Source organism: Anas platyrhynchos, chromosome 15 (assembly GCF_047663525.1).
Source record: "Anas platyrhynchos isolate ZD024472 breed Pekin duck chromosome 15, IASCAAS_PekinDuck_T2T, whole genome shotgun sequence".
Taxonomy (NCBI): Eukaryota; Metazoa; Chordata; class Aves; order Anseriformes; family Anatidae; genus Anas; species Anas platyrhynchos.
Window position 1 is genome coordinate 16,251,759 of NC_092601.1, and position 18,187 is coordinate 16,269,945.

Genomic DNA, 18,187 nt, shown 5'->3' on the forward strand with positions numbered 1-18,187 from the left:
AGAATGAAGAAGGAATTGCTAGAGACTTGTTTCACACCTATAGTGCTCGGGTGTCTGTAGCCTGTGGTAGTTGTTGTTTGGTTTTGTGTTTTTTTTCTTTTAGACAAAGACTTCAAATGCACTTTCTCTCCTGTCAGTTGTTCTGTTTCCTTGGCAGAGTAGCAATAACCTTTTTTTATACTTCTTTTAATTATCCAAAGCAATGATTCTGTCAGGCTGGATAGAAGTCACTGCACAGAGTATGACAGCCCCATTACTTAAAACAGCCTTAAGGTTTTCAGCTGGAGGGTGTAATTCTTAATTCTTGCTTCTCTTCAGTCTGGGGCTGAGCGTACTGCTCCAATGGTGAAGGTTCAGGACTTTTTTTCCAGATACTGATGTAAATATAAATGATTTTGAAAGATCTTCTAGGTTCTGTTTTGTTGGATAATCACGTTCCTGTTTTATTTTCTCCTTTTATTGGAGTACCTCTGGTGATGCTCTCCAAGGACTGGTTTTCTTTGGCAGCTTTGGAATAAATCCTTAACTGCCCTGACTGTGGCTAGGGCTGTCCAAGGCTGAGCAGTGCTGCAGTCTATTTTTAGGGTTGTAATGTGCCTTCTCTGAAGTCTTGGATAACAGGTAGTGAGTAAATGATTAGCAAAGTACTTGGTGAGTGTTACTTTACTTTGCCAAAGTGAGCCTGCTTTGCCTTTTGTGTAGTAATGTGGGATGCTTCCTTTGCTCTACTGACTACTTACAAAGAAATACAAATAGAAGTAGACAAGGAAATTGCAGATCTGGAAAGCAGGATGGGGCCTGGACTGAACTGAGCACTCCAGCTGTTGGTGAACTCCTTACCAAACTAGATGGTAGGGTGCTCTTAGGATTTGGTGCTGTTAACAAGGCTTCTGTCAAGCAGTAGCAGGCAGTTGTCCCCCGAGCCCTGTGTGGGTAAGGCGGGCTTTCCCCTTCATCTAAACGAGCAGAAGATGATGATAGCCACTGCCAAAGAGCTGCCTGTGTCGGTGAGGCTGCTGTTAGTGTGCACAGATGTTCTTAGACAAACATGTGGGAGAGAAGGGATCAGGCTTGTTTACTCCCTGAAAACCCTTGACCGTCCTAAATAGCTGGCTGGATTGGCTTGTGGCATCCTCTCCAGAATCCAGCACGTTCAGAGCAAACTGCTGAGCCATGCTGAAATCTCACTGAGTCTCTTGAATTTAAGCTCTGGCTGACGACTAAATTCCATAGTCTGGAATTATTTTTGTTGTTGTTTTTTTTTTTTACTACAAGTGCTATCAGCTTTGCTGTGGAGCTCATAACTGCAGGGTAAAATACAAGCCTTGAAGTAAATATAAGCTCAGCAAGCTCTGCTGGCAAACTGAACCACGCAGGAGCTGTCAGATGTCTGCTTATTCCAGACTAAAGCTGGGAATGTTCCTGGTAACATACTTGGAGGCTTGGCAGAGACTCAGCGAGTCGAGTTAGCAGCAAACACGCGTAACCAACACAGGTCTGCTAAGCACAAGTTCTACAACTCGAGTTGTAACAAAGGCCATATTGCATAGCAAGGGACTGCTATCACATTTAACCTGTCTACTAATTTTATTGCTAAAAACAGAACACTAAGAAAGGGTTAAAACCAGTATCCTGACTTTTACACCTGCTTGTTTTCCGTAGGTGAGTTGGAAATCCCATATTCGCTGTTGTTGTCTTCCATGTGCTGTAGTACACCCCTCCTGTGCCACTGACTGCTCAATAGCTACACCCTGCTTGGTCCACTCTTAAAAGCTGGAAGTTTTTCTCCTGTTTTAACTAGGAAAGTCTTTTTAGAGAGCAAGATTAGAAATATTCGGGGGTTAGTGACCAACGTGGAGCTGCTGGGATGGAGCAGGAGGTTTCTGGTCCCAACTGACAGTGTATTTAGGGTGGTGACAGTCAATTGTGTTGTCTAAGTTCATTGCATGAGGATGTGAAGCTTTCTCCTCAGATAAAATATGATTAATCTCATTTCCCTCTGATGGCTTTAGGCCCTCTAATCACCCTGCTGTGGTACGCTACCAAAGTTAGAAGCCTTTCAGGATGGGGTTTTGCCCCGTGACACAAAGATATATATACTTTTTTTTTTCTTAAACACACCAGAACTGCTGTTTGCAGCCGTTTCTTCACCTGAGTGTGGAGCATGCAACTGAATTCTTATGCTCCATGGTTCAGGTGGTGCTCAGCATTTCTGTCCTGGTGGTCCAACAGCCCTGGATTCCCCAGCGTGAGCCAAGGAGGCTGCAGCCTTGTGCTGTGGCGGTGGGCTTGCAGTCACGCGATACGGGAACACCTCTACAACCCCTCTTGTTTCAGTGGCCTTCCTCGGAAGGACAACGTTTGCTTTGTATCAGTGTGTGTTTCTCTCTCTGGCTGCACCTCTCAAAAACCTTTTTGGCTCAGTAGAGCGTTGGGTACAGAAATGGACAACAAACAACCAAAGCTGGGGAAGGGGGGGGACATTAATCTTGGAATTGGAAACTCAGGTCTTAAACTGCAGTGGGATCTGTTCCCAGCGAGCACCGCAGGGAAAGAGCTGTTTCTCTTGATGTGCAAATACATAGCAAGTGTGTGTACTCTGCTGCTGTCTCAACATCTGTGTTTACCCTATGTCTTTCAAGTTCAGAGGTGGAAAGCTTTTATCTGCTCTGGGCTCTTCTTATGTCACAGTTTCCAAAATACGAGTGATAGATATAAATCTAGCAGTTAAAAGGCCGGGCCTGGGAGAGGAGGAGGAAGTTGAAAGCATACAGAGCTTAGTAAAAAACTGTTCCTTCTGAGGCCCTGTTCAGCAGGACGGTTTGTGTGAGCGCTCCCTCTGCCATCAGGTGTGTGCACGCACCTCGCTGCTTCAGGTCCTGTCTGAGTGAGTTTCTTCTGCCTATTTCTAGAGCAATTGTTGGGGGGAGGTGATTTTTTCAAGTCTGCCTGGATGCAAATAAATTTCTGGGAAAGCTCTAAACACGGTGACAGGTGTCTCCACAAAGGAAACGTGCGTCTGACCTACGTGTAATAGTAAAAAGGGAGGAGTGAACTGAATGAACCTACTCTGTGAGTAGGTTAGCACGGAGCCCCGAGAAGCTGATCAGCAGAACGCTTTGTTACGTCCCATGCTGTGCTTTCTCGGCTCTAATAATGGCATTAGCACCAAAGCAACATGCAGGAAGACTGTAGAATTTCCTTCCTCGTAGGTTGCTGAGCTGCTCAATATACCACTCGTACGTGCAGATGCTCTGCTGTTGTTCGCAGAGCAACGGGAGTCTTTGTCCAAAGCGTTGGTGGGGATTAATCTCTGCGGAGATCTGGGAAGCTTTATTCTGTGCTCCAGGTGTCCTGGCTAACAGTCGCCTTGATTTAACCTGTTAACAACTGAGTGCAAGGCACGGTGTCATCTCCACATGTGCAGAGCAGGCATTTGTCTTTCTGGAATTGCTGCACCAGGAGAGGCTTGCAAAGAAGAAAGCATGGCTCAGACTGTAAATAAACCCTTCCAGATTCCAGCTGCACCAAAGGAATTCAGTAAATTCCCGGTTTTCGGACTGTGACATGCCTTTTGTTTTAACCTACTTCAGATTGGCAAATCCCATCTTGCGCTGCCTTGAAAATAACGGGCAGGAAGTTTTAATTCTGGCTTGCAGGTAGCTACAGCTGTGCTCATCGCGGGTGTCTTGGTGCTGTGGCTTTGGCCATGTGGCTGCAGCGATCTGTGCGCTGACTTCCCCTGCTGCCTTTGCATGTGTCCGGCTCGTTTCTCAGGAGCGGTGAGTTGTTCCCAAACCTGTAGCTCTGGGTTTCTCTGGGGCATTAGCTCAACCCTTTCTCTACTTGGATCTGTTTGCTTTCGCATTTGCTTCTGCACATGGAGGAAAAAAAAAAAAAAAAAAAACTGCATCCTGCAGTCTGACTCTGTTCGATATCTGTTGATAAGTGGAAAAATCTGTCTAACATTCCACCTCACCAAGTGTCTGGTTCTCACTGCTAGCCCATCGCTCTTTGTAATTTTATAACTGCATAAGAAATTAAATGTGTTGTGATAAGTATTCCGTGTCTTCTTCCTTCTGTTTGCTGCTTGAGGATGGGGCTGGATAACAGCCGGGCGGTGCTACGTGTGTGCTGTGGCCCCAGCCCGACTGCTAGCAGTAGTAAGCCTGCTGTCCGTGCTGTGCTGTGCAGCAGACCCCAGAAGATGTTGTTAGCTTGAGTTTTGCCAAGGAGAAGGACCAGCTGAGCTCCTTTTTGGCATATTTTGCTTGAAACTGTAATTTTTCCCCTTTGTTCCACCTTAAAGCCCTTCTTGAGGAACTTACACTTGGGCATTTTTCTCCTGTTCCTCAGGTGAGTTTAAATAACTTCCTTTGTGCTTCATTTTATGGATTGCAGCTGTAGCAGTGCTTTCAAGCATCGTACCCTGCTTGCTGTGCTGTCGCTCCCAGCTTGCTGCTTCTCACCTTCAGGCCCAGGGGAGAGTGAGCCCATGCGGACGGGTGAGGAGGCTCCTCCTGTGACAAACCCTCTGATCAGGGTGGATGAGAGAGGAGAAAACCTCTGGCTAGCAGTGGAGGAGCACACGCTGAGAGCTCCTGCTCTCCTCTGTGGCTGTTTCACAGTGACCTGGGCTGTGAAGGTGCAAGCATCTCCTCTCCTGCTCCTGCTCTGGAGGGCGATGCTTTCCTGCTGGTGCCGTTCGTGCCATCCCTTGCTGCAGGCAGAAGCAGCTGTGTTAGCTCGGATGAGTGATTCTGAACTGTTCATTCAGCTGCTGCCGGTTCCCTTCTGCCTGGAGCAAGCTGAGGATCAGAGCTGAGCTGTTTGCGGGTAGATTCAGTAAGGGGCAGAGCTTCCAGCCCAGGTGGTGCAGGCGGCAGCTCCATCCCTGTGCCCAGGATAGATGTGGCCACCCAGGTCTGACTGCTCCTGCTGTAAGCCTGCCCAGCACGTGAATCCCTGCAAATGCATCAGAAAAGCTGAATCTCTTGGCCAGAACAGTATCTAAAATCCTAAATAATGGGTTAAAACCAGCCCTGAAACAAACAGCTGCAGCTGTGTTCAGTGGCAGTCGTGCATCTGCCTGCTGGTACTGAGCCCGCCCCATGAAGCTGGAATTCCCAGGGAAGGGACGGGGAAATCTCACCTCCTGTTACGATGAATCTCATCTCCCATTATAAAAAATCTCACCTCCCATTATTTATCCCCTTACAAGGGTAGCACCGACTTGTGCCTCTTTCCTCCTTTGTGCTCTCTGTTGGTAGCGAGTAGGGTTTAGCCCTGTTGTGGCATCCCCCCAGCTGGCCAGGAACCTTTGCTGCCTTTACTTACTCGTGACCTGGGACTCAAATCCCAGAGGAAATCAGAGCAAGAGCAGGGTTCTGCTGTGAGCAGCCCAACCTCCCGGGCTCGGGGCCAAGCGCGCTGCCAGGAGCGCAGCTACCGGGCAGAGCAGCTCCTGGGCTCGCCGTTCAGCCGTGCTGTTTTCCTTGGATGCAGAATTGTGGCTTTTTAGAGCAAGCAGGAGGAAAACAGATGCTGGGGGGCAGCAGGCAGAGGCGAGCACCAGCCCTGCCTGTGTTTGGGAGCCCCTGGCCTTGCTGCCAGCCCATCCAGCCCTGGGTACCTTTTTGGGTACCTTTCACCTTCTGCATCTGCCCTGGCCCTGCACAGGTTTTGAACAAACCCCCTGCCAGGCTCTTGGTGGGCACTTCTTCAGCTAATTACCGCTGTGATGCGAGCTAATGAGAGCTTTCTGCCCAGCCTCCTGCAGCTGAGGAAATCCGGCGCCTGCTCTTCCAGCACCTTGTCACGTTTTTCCTTGGCAGTGAGTTTCTGCTGAGCTGCACGGTGAGGTTACAATAACGGGTTCAGAGGCTGAGGAGTCCAGGTGGACTCCTGAAATAAACTAGAGGATTTTGGTGATGTTTTGACGCTCTGAATCCTCTTTTCCAGGGGCAAAAAGAAGCCCTGGGAGCGAGTGACTGATGGATGTTGGCACTGGCCACTGCTCGCAGCCCTCCTGCCCTTCCCCAGCGGGCTCCCTGGCAGCTCAGCAGCAGGGCTGAGAACTCTCTTTATCGTTTTTATCTGTCGCTGCCAGGCACAGAAACGTCCCAGCGGCAGCAGCACGAGCCTTTGGGTGCTGGGGGGGCCGGGGGGGGCCGCGCTCTGCCGCCGCGCAGCCGCTAGGTGGTGGTGCGCGTCCCTGCCCGAGCATCCCCGCTCCTTCCCCCTTCCCTCCCCGAACATCCCCGCTCCTTTTTCCTCCTCCCTCCCCGAGCATCCCTGCTCCATTCCCTCTTTCCTCCTGCAGCATCCCTGCTCCTTTGCTCCCTTCCCTCCCCGAGCATCCCTGCACCTTCCCCAGGAGCATCCCTGCCCCTGGGGGCTCTGCAGCGCCTTGGGGACCACGCTCAGGCCCCCTGAGCTCCTCTCTCTTCACCCAAAAGTGATTTTGAAATTGAAAGCAGGGAGGCAGGGACAGGAGGGGCAGGGGCAGCAGCCTTTATCCTCCTCCTTTTCACCCTCTGGGCTGTGGAGCAGCCTTTCCTGTCTCCCAGGGCACCCAGCCATTTGCATTTCAAGGGGCCGGGACGCATTTTCACCATCTGAAATTACTTATTGGGAGCCTCTTTGGAAACCAAACAGCGTGTGCATGGAGAGATGGCCTCCGCAGCCTCCCATCAACTGCTGCTGCCAGCCCTGAAGGCTGCCCTTAAGGACACCGAGCAGAAGCAGCACGGGCTCTGCTGGAGCTGCAGAGGGTGCAAAACCCCGAACCCGGCTCCATCCCCCAAGAACTTGGGGATCGTGGTCCCCGTGGCCACCACGCACCAGGCTTGGCAGAGAAAAACTCACTAAATCCAATAACCGGCATCCTGAGCCCTCTGCCATCAAATATTCCCCAAACCAAGCCCCTGGCAGCCCCGGCACTGCCCAGGGCTGGGTTTTGCTGGGTGCTGGCGCTGTTTTCTCAGCTGCTGCCGAGGCCACGGCCCCACGCTCGCTGCCGCCGCTGCTGCTTATTTATCTTGGAGCTGCATTAGCAGATGCACTCTGGGATATTCAATTACCTCTAAAGTGCTGCAGCCCTGCCAGCTTCTGCTGGAGCCACCAAGGGGGCTGGGTGGGTTGGTTTGGGGTTTTTTTGCCTCTTTTTAACTCGCTTTTAAAAGAGAGCCGGGGCTGGGGAAAGCACTCAGTAAAAACAGAGACGGGAAGAGAAAAAAAAAAAAAAAAAAAAAGGAGGAGAGTGAAGAGGGGGATAAATAAATAAATAATCCTGTTTATGAAATGAAACGGGCGGGTAGAAAAACGATCTCCGGGAAGAAAGCGGCTCCCGGGGCTATTTTTAGCTCCTCTTTTTCTTTCTCCCCCCCCCCCTCACTCGATCCCAGGAGCAGGCTGGGGGCTTGCTGCGTGCCTCCCCGCTGCCAGGTGATGACTTTTTTATTTTAATTTTTTTTTCCTTTCCCTGCATCTTATTTATAGCAAGTATAGAGTTTATAGCCCACAGCCCCCTCATGGGAAAAATGTGGGGCCAAGGGGGGGCACTGGGGCTGCCCCCCCAGCGTCCCCCCCACCAGGCTGCCAGCTCCCCGTGCGCTCCCTCCTTGTGCCTTGATGGAATAAATACATAATTCCTTTATTATTCAATTAGGAATTTAACACGCAATCAGGTGATCGCTTTAAGAGGATTTCCTATAAGGCAGGATTTGAATAACCAGGCTCCGAATTCTATATTCCCTTAACTGGTTTATTCCTTTATCAGATTTTTTTTTTTTCTAAGCACTTTAATGCATTTACTTGCCCATTGTCAACACTTTTCCCCCCCGCTCTTCCTCCCTCCCCGAGCTTATGCAAATCCCCCGTAAGGGGTTTAATGCTCCGTGTGTGTGTCAACGGTGCCCAAATCTCCGCCATGGCACTGGGCTCCGTGCGTGTCCCTGCTAATTAATAGGGGCGCATCGCTGATGGGAAAAGCTGATTTTCCCCCAAATTTTGCTGCTGGTGGCTGTGCCCTTTGCCATGGCACTGGGCCATGCTTCCCAGTATTTTGGAGGTGGCAGGGTCATGCCTGCAGCCCCCTGGCTCTCGTTTTGGGGGGCTTTGGGGCCAAATGCACCCGCTGGTGGCTGGGCAGCCTGGATCGGGGCGGGGGAGATTGCCCTGCTCAGATTGGTGGGGCGTTCACTCTGAAACCTACTGACGACCGCTTGGGCAGTAGAAAATGAAGAGGAGGAGGGCTGGGAGGATGTCAGAGCTCGGTGGCACTCCGGGAAGAGGTTTCCCCATCACCAGAGGTGCTGAGGCTGCCGGCGAGGTCCTTTGGGAGCCCAGCACGGGGGAGCAAAACCACCCAAGGGTGGACTTGGCCCTTTTCTGCTTTCAGAGAAAAATCTCATCTCTCTCTCCACCTGGTCTTTAAATAGCCCAGATGAGTGGGAGAGTGCTGGAACAGCCCTTCCCGGCCCTCGCCTCCCCTGCGCCCGCTGCTGATTGTCTCCGTTTTTATCCCGTCCTGCCGCTGCGAGTGCGTGCAGCAATTATGCAAAGTTGCAATCAAGGAGCTGAATTAGCAGCTCATCTCGGATTAATTAGGGATGGATGCGAATCCGTTCCAGCAAGGAGAAGGGAGGGGAGAAAAAAAGGAAAGTCTCCGGGCATCCTCTCTGGGTTTTTCCAGCTCTCGTAGTCCGGTGTGGCTGCTGCAGGTGGGGGGATGCAGAGGGGCAGGGAAAAGCCCCCGGATTGGGGTGTCTGCAGGAGTGGGGTTGGTCCTCGGGATGTGCTGGTGCCGTGGCTCAGCTCCAGTTCATCCCCTGCATCTCCCAGGAGCGCTTAAATCCGGTGCTTTGGCCTCAAATCAACTCCTCTCCTCTCGTCCGTGTCCTGCTGCAAAGCCTGGGGAAAACCCCGTTAATCCCCGCAGCCTCCGGTGCCCAGCTCCTGCCAGTGCTGGGGACGAGCCCCGCGAGCTGCAGCTAACGAATCCCCCGGCCACACCGCCTTCCTCATGGCCCCGATAATCCCCCCGGCACCACGCCGGCCTCATTTCATCCCCGATGTCTCCGTACGAAGCCGGTGCTGCCGAGGATGCTCCCGGGGCTGGCGCAGCGCTTGGTTGGCTTTTGGAGCTGCCCAGCAGAGCAGGGAAGGATGCAAAGCCTGTCCTCAGGGAGGGATGTGAAGGCTCTCGATGTTATTTAAAGAAGGGTTTCCAAGAGGGGATTGCGTGCTCGGGAGGAGCCGTGCAGCATCCCGGTCCCGTAAGATGGAAGAGCAGCGCTGCCGGGGGCACTGAGCTCGGGAACGCAGCGTGGCGGGGTGGAGAGGGGGCTCTCAGCCCAGAAACCTCAATGCCACATCGCCCACCCCATAGGTGCACAAGGGACAGGGATATAAGGCACGGGCATCCCTGCTGGGTGAGCACGGCTTGGTTAAGGAGCAGGGTTTTGCCGCTGGGTTCCTGGGAAATGGGTGCTGGGGGGGACGGGGACAGCAAGGACAGCGGTGCCCAAGGGAGGGCAGGCACACGGCAGCAGCAGCACCCCAAAGGGAGCCACATAAAGGATCGGTGAGGGGTCCAAGAGGTGGCATTGGGGTTTTGGGTAGGGTGGCGGGATCCGCCTGAACGCTCTCTCCTCTCTCTCACCTCTGCAGCAGCAATAATTAATAAAACCCAACTCTGCTTCAGGAGCGAGATAAAACGCAATATGGGGGATTTCTGGAGGCCGTCCTAATCCAACAGCTCCGAGCCAAATGAATCAGCGGGGCCTTATTCCACCCAGCAGGATCAAACCACGGCCCCCATGGCAAGGAGGCTGCCGGGGCGGAGGCTGCCTCCAGAGCTAAAACACCTCCTCATCCCACAAACGGTGCCGCTGCAGGAGGGATGGAAGCGGAGAAAATCCCCCCAAAATGCTGGGATTTGGCCGGGGATGCTCTGCGGTGTGATGTTGGGTGTGGAGGTGCCAGGGGCTGGGTGTGGGACATCCCCTTGTGCCACGGGGACCGAGGGGTCGGGGCCAGCTTCGTGGTGCCTGGCAGGCTTCCCCAGTGTTGAAGTGGGTCAGGCGGAAACTCCGGGAGCAGCCGAGCTCACAGACCTCGAGCCAGCTACAGCAAAGCTGAATTATTCAGGGCAGGCTGAAAAATTGAAGAGCGAGGCAAAGCCCAGGGGGAGCGCACGGCGCGGGGGCCCCAAACGTCCCCGAAGGGAGGAGGGGGCTCAGCACCAGCACCAAGCAGTGCTTGGACACCTCGGGAGGATGGGGAATGGGATCAGGGTCCAACTCTGCCCTTTGGGAAGGGAAGGCTGAGAGGAAGCACTTGGAAGGAATCCGTCCTGGTGTGGCCCTAAAAGCCGTAGAGGTTTCCTAATATCTGGTGCCAGCTCTGCGGGGGTCAGGAGCAAACCTCTGGCCCCGAGCCTGGCTCGAGCCCAGTGAGCGCGGAGCACTGTGTGTGATGATATTTTGGCAGCCCCATGTGCGTGTCCATGGGGCCCTTTGGATTTATGGGGCCTCTGGCAGCCGTGAACCGAAGTGAGGCGGCAAACCCCAAAATGGGGAACACGAGGTCGTGCGATTTCAGCCAGGATGGCACAAGTCAGGGGTTGGGTTTTGCCTCCGGGTGTTTTTTTTTCAGCATCTCCAAGAGCTCCAAATGCACTTGAAGGGCGCCAGGATGCTGGTGGGACCTCAGGGCTTTTATAGGGACCTCAGGGCTTTTATAGGGACCTCGGGGGCTTTTATAGGATCCCCCCAGCTCTGCAGCCAGGGTGCCGAGGCGGGAGGGCTGGCTCTGACGGGAGAATCGCTGCCGAGCTGGGTGAGTAACGCTGCCTGGGAGCTGGGAAAAGGCGAGCGCACATATGCTCCAGCTCGTCCTGCGCTTTTCGTGGCGCTCGCGCAGTGCCTGGATGCCAGGCAGGGGGTTCTCTGCTGTCTCGTAGGGCTGTGCTGCTCCATCCCTGCCCCGCTGGCAGTGCCGTGGGGATGTCCCCGGGACGGGCGTTATAACCGTGTCGCATCTTCGAGGTCCCTTCTCCGAGGTGGATGCAGGGTGAGGGGGCACCCACACCAAAATCACCCCTTTTGCACCAATTTCCAAGGAAGGGAGTTGGTGTAGGGCAAAAGGTCAGAGCTGAGCACGGTGCTCACTTTTTGGTGTTTGTCACCCCGCTGCCACCCAGGGATGGGGAACACCAGTGAGGGGCTCTTGCCCGGCTTGGATGGGGGCACCCGCAGTGTCCCCACCTGGAGCACTCACCCTGGGCGGGTGTCCCCCCACCCCACGCTGCTTCCAACCCTGGTTACGTGGGGGAGCAGAGCCCCCCACACACACAGAGCCCCAAAAATGAAGGGATTTCTGCGTGCTGCCAGCCAGAGCTACAATCTGTCTGGCCATGCATCTGTTGTCCTGTCTGTCCGTCTGTCCATCCAACCATCCACCTGCCTATCCATCCATCCATCCATCCATCCATCCATCCATCCATCCATCCATCCATCCATCCATCCATCCATCCATCCCTCTGTCCATCCCTCTGTCTGTCTGTCCGTCTGCCCCATCCTCCCCCCAGGGCAGCCCCCACGCCGACCCCATGTACCAAAAGCGTTTGGGGCGTGCATGGCAAAAAGCTCCCTATCCCTGCCATGGGACCAAACCTGGTGTCCTAAACGAAATGAACGCAGTCCCCTGATTTTTCCTCACCCTAATTAATACCTCCTTGCAATCAGCGCCACCCCACTGATCCCCCCCCCAAAAAAAAAACCCACATACAGGCAGTCCCTATAGCTGCCGCCTATAGGATGGACACGCAGCCAGGGGGGCGGACGGGCTCTGTTGGGCGGAAAAAACATTTCTGAGCCCCCCCCCCCGGTCCTCCCCCCTTTTCTTGGAGCCGGGGAGGGGCGGCCGGAGGGGTGGGGAAGGGGAGGGTGCGGGGGGTGGCGACGGAGCCGCCCCCGCTCCTCGCTCGCAGCCGCCGCGCTCGCTGCTCCCGGTGCCCCCACCCCGGGGACCGGGCTCCGGTATGGGGGGGCCGGGGGGGTCCCGGGGCTGAAAGGGAGCGAGAGAGGAGCCGGTGCCGCAGAGCTGCCGCCGGGGGGGGGCGAGGTAAGAGGAGCCGCCGACCTGTTGGGTAAGGATGGGACCGGCTTTGTCTGGGGATGGGGGGGTTGTGGGGAGGGGGAGAGGGATGGGAAGGGGGTGGGGGTGGTGAGGGACCCCCCTGCCTGTTCCTTGCCGACCCCCGAGCATCCCCCCCCCTCCCCGAGCACGCATCTCCTCCGGTGGGGTTGGGTTGAATGTCCGTGTTTACAGCACTTTGGGGATGCAAATCCTCGTCATCTTCATCATCATCTTCATCATCATCATCTTCATCATCATCATCTTCATCATCTTCATCTTCATCATCTTCATCACCACCGTCTCACCCCCGTGGGGTTATCCCCGCTGTGTCCCCCGTGCCCCCCACCCCGCAGAGCTGCCGGGGCCTGGCCCTGCTCCCGCGTGTAAACCCAACGGGGAGGGGAAACCGGATTGATTTCGGAGCGAGGATCCTCGGGGCAGGTTGTGGGGGGGGGGGCTGGATCCCACTCCCGTGCCGTGGAGAAGTTTGGGTCACTGCGGGCGGGGGGTGCCGCTCCCCAGGTGGGGTCATTTTGGTGAGAAAACCCCTGCAACAGGCACCCCGGTCGATGCTTCCCATTGGGGTTTTGCCACCTGGGGTGATAAATCTGGGGTTTTATCAGCGGATGGGGTCACAGCAGCTCCCCACGGGCGGTGACACGGAGCGGGGTCCCCATCCAAAACCCTGCCCGCGGTGCTCCAGGGTGGGTGCTGAGGTCCCCCCCTGGCCACATCCAGGCCCCCACCGGCTCTGTGGCCTCAGGGCCATGTCAGGGCTGCTCTGAGCCACAACCAAAGGATTTGGGATCGTGCTCGCGGTGTCGGTGGGCACCCCATTTGCCACCCACCCCATCCGAGGCGTCCTGGCAGCGGGGAGAGGCTGGAAAACCTCCGCGCTCCTGCGAGCGCCGCGTCTCGCAGGGAGCCCAGACAAATCACTTTAATTGATTTTTCCTTCCTTGCCTGCCTCAGCCTGGTGCCTCGGAGGAGGGTTTTTTGGTTTTTTTTTGCTTTTTTTTTATTTCCTCGGGGCGGCTGGGTGGCCCGTGGGCAGTGGGTATAGGGGCAGGCTGGCATCTAGCGACTGGCGCTGGTAATACAGAGAGGGGTTAGGGTGGGCCCAGAGGGACAGAAGGGTTTTGGGGGGCTCTGGGGGGGTCTCTGGGGGATGCCTGGTGGTGTGGGATCTTGTTCAGGGATGTATTTGGTGTGGTCACTCATGGCTGTGCTCCTGGGGGGCTGTGCACCCATACCCAGCGGCTCTCTGAGCATCTCCCCGCTGTGCCGTGGCCCCCTCGGCCCAAAATGCTGCCCAAAAAACAAAACGCTGCCAAAAAACAGCCGGGTCGCATCCTGGCCTCACCCCAAAAGGGCAGCAGGAGCGGTGCGCCCAGCCCCAGGCAGCAGAGATGCCGAAAAAGGGTATAAAGCGGAGTTTATGGGCTATAGAAAAACATAAAGAGCCCGCAGAGAGCAAGGGCTTCCCGAGGCAGCTGGGATCCCCCCCCTGGCGAGTGGTTCCCACCCATTAATTTTTCTAATTGCTTTTGGAGATCACAGCGTTGGAAGCACCCCAGCGAGGTGCTGAGCATCGTGGCCATCCTTTGCAGACCCCATAAGCATCACCCGGGGTGGGAACAGGACCCCAGGGGGACGCAGGGGCTGTCACCCACCCGGAGGGGGGGTCACCGCTCTCCGTCCCCAGGTCGGCCGCGATGGGCTCGGTGGGAACGGAGCGCTTCAAGGAGCTGAGCCCGGCGGGGACGCCCGAGGGGAACGTGGTGATGAGCTTCAGCTTCGACAGCTACCAGCTGGAGGAGGACGAGCTGCAGCGGGGCAGCCAGGCCAAGGGCGTCCTCACCTTCATGGAGCCGGGTGAGGGGGGGAATGGGGGGGAAAAACCCACTCCGAGGCTTTTCCCACTCATTTAGAGGAGCTTCCTGGGATGGGTTAAGAGCCACAAATGGCTGTTCTGCCACAGAGTCATGCGGTGCCACGAAATGGCCTGGTGGCTCTTTCGGAGAGCTCTTTGTACCCGGTTTAGCCACCGCAGCATCCTGCAGGGGTGGGCTCTGCGGTTAGCTGGGGGGGTTCTCAGCCGCTCTCTCCTGCCCAGCTCTCCCCCTGCTAGAAAAAAACAAAACATCAACCCTCAAAGCCCCGGTATTTTCCTGCCCTCCAGCCTTTATTTCTGGAAGGAGTTTCTCCAGGCTGAGGGCATTTGGAGCGCTGCAGGGCTGGGGCTGGCTTGCCCCAAGCGAGACGCGTTGAGCCTCGACGCCCCCAGTGCCACAAGGGACATGAAGCTCCGGTGTCACTGTCACATCTCCTCTCCTCCCTTCCCTTTTGGGGCAGTTTCTGAAGACCCCGAGCCACAGGACCGATACCACGGGATCTATTTCGCCATGCTGCTGGCCGGGGTTGGGTTTCTCCTGCCGTACAACAGCTTCATCACCGACGTGGACTACCTGCACCACAAATACCCAGGTAGGGCTCCAGCAGCCCAATCTCTTCCTGCCCACCCCGCCAAACCTGAGCCGAGCCCCCCCGTGACCTCCCCACCTCCTGCCTCTCCGCAGGGACCTCCATCGTCTTCGACATGAGCCTCACCTACATCCTGGTGGCCTTGGTGGCCGTCATCCTCAACAACGCGCTGGTGGAGCTGCTGAGCCTGCACACGCGCATCTCCGTGGGTGAGTTGGGGTCCCCGTGTCCCCGGGCACTGCCAGCTCCCCCCCAACCCCACCACCTGCCCCTATCCCCTCTCCTACAGGTTACCTCTTCGCCCTGGGCCCCCTGCTCTTTGTCAGCATCTGCGATGTCTGGCTGGAGCTCTTCACCCGCCGGCAAGCCTACGCCATCAACCTGGTGGCCGTCGGGGTGGTGGCTTTTGGCTGCACAGGTATGTTGTGGTCTGCCGGGCCCCTCGCCGGTCCCAACCTCCCAGCCGGGCGTTTTTGGCTGCGGCAATAATCCCTTCCCTTCTCCCCTCTGCGCATCTCTCCTGAAGTGCAGCAATCCAGCTTCTACGGCTACACGGGGCTGCTGCCCAAGCGCTACACGCAGGGCGTGATGACGGGCGAGAGTGAGTATCAGCGGCCACCACCATGTCCCCGCTTGGGGACAGTGTCCCCGAACAGTTGAGGTGTCCCCCAGAGGCATCTTCTCCATCCCCCGGCTTAGAACAAACTGCCTGGGACCACGTCCTGGTGGCTTTTGGGTTGCCAGCATCTAGGGGACATCCCCGGGGGCTCCCTGGCAAAGTGGGGTGTTCAAATCCTGCGCAGTATCAGCTGTGCTGCCATGGGGTCTGCCACAAGCTGGCTCCATCACCCCAAAAATGCCTCTTCTGGCTCCTCCATGCCTGGAGCATCCAACCCTGTGCAATGTGGGGCTGATGGGGGGGTCCCCAAGCCGTGGGGCTCCGTGGGACCCAGCCCCGAGCGCCCTGGTGTGCCACCAGGCACCGCTGGGGTCATCATCTCGCTCAGCCGCATCTTCACCAAGCTGCTGCTGTCGGACGAGAAGGAGAACACGGTCATCTTCTTCTTCATCTCCATCGGCATGGAGCTGACCTGCTTCATCCTCCACCTCCTGGTGAAGCGCACCCGCTTCGTCCGCTACTACACCTCCTGCCCCCGCAAGGGCCACCCCACGTCCCGGGGGGACCACGGGACGGGGACAGGGACAGGGTACCGCGTCCACCACGATGTCACCGCCGAGGACGTCCGATTTGTAAGCCGGGGCAGGGCTCCCCGCTGCTCCCCAGGGTCCCTTTGTCCCCAGGGTTTAGTGCTGGTGTCCCCTCTCCCCGTGTAGGAGGACCGGCCACGGGGACAGCCCGGCTCCCCCCGGGACAGCCTTGGCCCCGAAGGCGAGCTGGCGGGCAGCGGCACCTACATGCGCTTCGACGTGCCCCGGCCCAAAATCAAGAGGAGCTGGCCCAGCTTCAGAGGTGGGTGGTGGGCTCGGGGACGGTCATAACAGGGAGGTTTTGTGGGGTAGGAGGCGCAATCTGCAGCCCGGGGTTTTAGGGGGAAGGCTCATCCATTGGTGACTGCGCCCAAAAACACGAGGCCATCTCACCGCGCTGCCGGTGAGCCTTTTGGGGCCGTGGTGCAGGGCTGAGCCGTGCTGCCCGCCCCTCCCAGACATGCTGCTGCACCGCTACGTCGTGTCGCGGCTCATCTGGGCCTACATGCTGTCCATCGCCATGACCTACTTCATCACCCTCTGCCTCTTCCCCGGGCTGGAGTCGGAGATCCACAACTGCACGCTGGGCGAGTGGCTCCCCATCCTCATCATGGCCATCTTCAACCTCTCCGACTTCGTCGGCAAGGTAGGGGCGGGCAGCACAGCCACCTCGGCCCCCTCCCCTTTTATTTTTGTGTTCTCTTTCAAAGCCACTCGGGGGGCTTCTCCACCCCCGTGGGCACCCACCCGGCGTGAGGGTGGCCGAGGTTGGGCTCCTGCGGCTTCCCAGCCCCTCGCCTCCTCCTGGCCCTCCCCAAAACTCCTCGCTCCCACCCCCCAGCTCGCTCTTTGCCCCCCCTGGCTGCAGATCCTGGCCGCCCTGCCCTACGACTGGCGGGGCCCCCACCTCCTGATCTACTCCTGCCTCCGCGTGGTCTTCATCCCCCTCTTCATCATGTGCGTCTACCCCAACGGGCAGCCCGCCTTCGGCCACCCGGCCTGGCCCTGCGTCTTCTCCCTCCTCATGGGCATCACCAACGGCTATTTCGGCAGCGTGCCCATGATCCTGGCGGCCGGCAAAGTGAGCCCCGAGCAGCGGGAGCTGGCAGGTAAGGGGGGGGGGAGTGACACCGTCCCCGGGGACCCCACAAAGGGGTGTCCGGGGCTGGCAGCCTGACCCGCCGCGTCCCTCCCCGCAGGGAACACCATGACCGTGTCCTACATGACGGGCTTGACGCTGGGCTCGGCCGTGGCGTATTTTGCCTACAGCCTCACCAGCACGGCCCACAGCAGCTGTTTCTACACCGAAACGTCCAACGGCTCCTTCCTGGGGGGGTACTGAGCCCCGGGGATGGGTGGTGTGGGGGCGGGATGGGACCGGGTCCTGTTGGCGTGGGGCTGTGGCCTCCCCAAAAAGCCCTCGGTGCTCATCCAGGTGTCCCCTGGGTGCTGTGCGGGGTCACCTCTCGGGGTGGTGGCCCCCCAGGTTTATTGAGGGGTGAAGTGCAGGGCTCTGGGGGTATGGGAGGGGGCGAGGTTTGCTGTTTGGGTTCTTGCCGAGGAAATATTGCCCCATCCCAAAAAGGAATGGGGGCAGCGCTGCGAGGGGGGGGGGCTGGTGAGGAAGAGGAGCGAGGGAGGAAGGTGCTGTGGGATGGCGAGGATTTTATTGACAGCACTTGAAACTGTGCCCCCCCCCTCCCCAAAATACTCCAATGACTGTGGAACAGACCCGAATCACTTCTGCTGGATGGAAAAAAAAAAGAAAAAAAAGAAAGAAAAAACACACTTGGTTTTGTCTTTTTTGCCCCCAAACCGTGAGGGAAGTGGGGTGTTACCCCAGGGGGGGCTCGGCTGCCTTGGAGGGGGGGTCTCAAGGCCAAGGCACCGTGGGTGCTGCCCAGGGCTGCTGCTGAGCCTCCAATTCTGGGGCAAGGGCCATAAATCAGAGCTGACACGGGATTAAATGGCTCAATTTGCAGCAAGCCCTGCGAGCCGCCGTGCCCGCCTTTCGTGGGAACACAGAGAAAGGGGACGGAGTGTGTCCCAAACACACTGCTGGGTTTTGGGGTTTCCTCATCAATAAATGCTTTTTGGCTTTTAGGTTTTTATTATTTTCTGGAAGGCAGCAGCCTGCGTGTTCTGGCTCTTTTCCTCAGGGGGTGGGAAGGGACCGGGCTCTTTGGGGTCACCGCTGACACTATTTTGCTGTATGGCCCCGGGTTCATCACGCCACATCCCTCGGGTTTATCAGGGGACCCCACAGCACCTTGGTGCGGTCCCCCAGTGTTTCTCCCCATCTCCAATGTCCCCTCTGTCCCCTGGGGCAGCCACAGTGACCAGGATGCAG

General features: G+C 56.9%; 1 protein-coding gene across 2 annotated transcripts; it reads left to right on the forward strand.

Annotated features, from left to right (window-relative positions):
* Positions 1-11,954: 11,954 nt before the first annotated feature.
* On the forward strand, positions 11,955-17,870 carry SLC29A4 (solute carrier family 29 member 4). 2 transcript variants are annotated; one of them, XM_027469081.3, is made up of 11 exons: positions 11,955-12,154; positions 13,850-14,019; positions 14,500-14,631; positions 14,724-14,837; positions 14,918-15,046; positions 15,155-15,229; positions 15,608-15,879; positions 15,964-16,099; positions 16,296-16,483; positions 16,706-16,946; positions 17,037-17,870. In XM_027469081.3, the coding sequence occupies exons 2-11, from the start codon at positions 13,860-13,862 to the stop codon at positions 17,177-17,179; spliced, it is 1,590 nt and encodes a 529-aa protein (XP_027324882.1). In that variant the 5' UTR covers positions 11,955-12,154; positions 13,850-13,859; the 3' UTR covers positions 17,180-17,870. The 2 variants fall into 2 exon arrangements, with proteins under 2 accessions (XP_027324882.1, XP_027324883.1); XM_027469082.3 differs by having other exon boundaries at positions 11,955-12,129.
* Positions 17,871-18,187: the final 317 nt, after the last annotated feature.

What these genes read in the sequence shown, in the direction of transcription:
- SLC29A4 (XM_027469081.3), top strand. Translation starts at nt 13,860, where the DNA reads ATGGGCTCGGTGGGAACGGAGCGCTTCAAGGAGCTGAGCCCGGCGGGG. An exon ending in CCTGCACCACAAATACCCAG is followed by an intron (nt 14,632 to 14,723) that starts GTAGGGCTCCAG and finishes GCCTCTCCGCAG; the next exon opens with GGACCTCCATCGTCTTCGAC. An exon ending in GGTGGCTTTTGGCTGCACAG is followed by an intron (nt 15,047 to 15,154) that starts GTATGTTGTGGT and finishes TCTCTCCTGAAG; the next exon opens with TGCAGCAATCCAGCTTCTAC.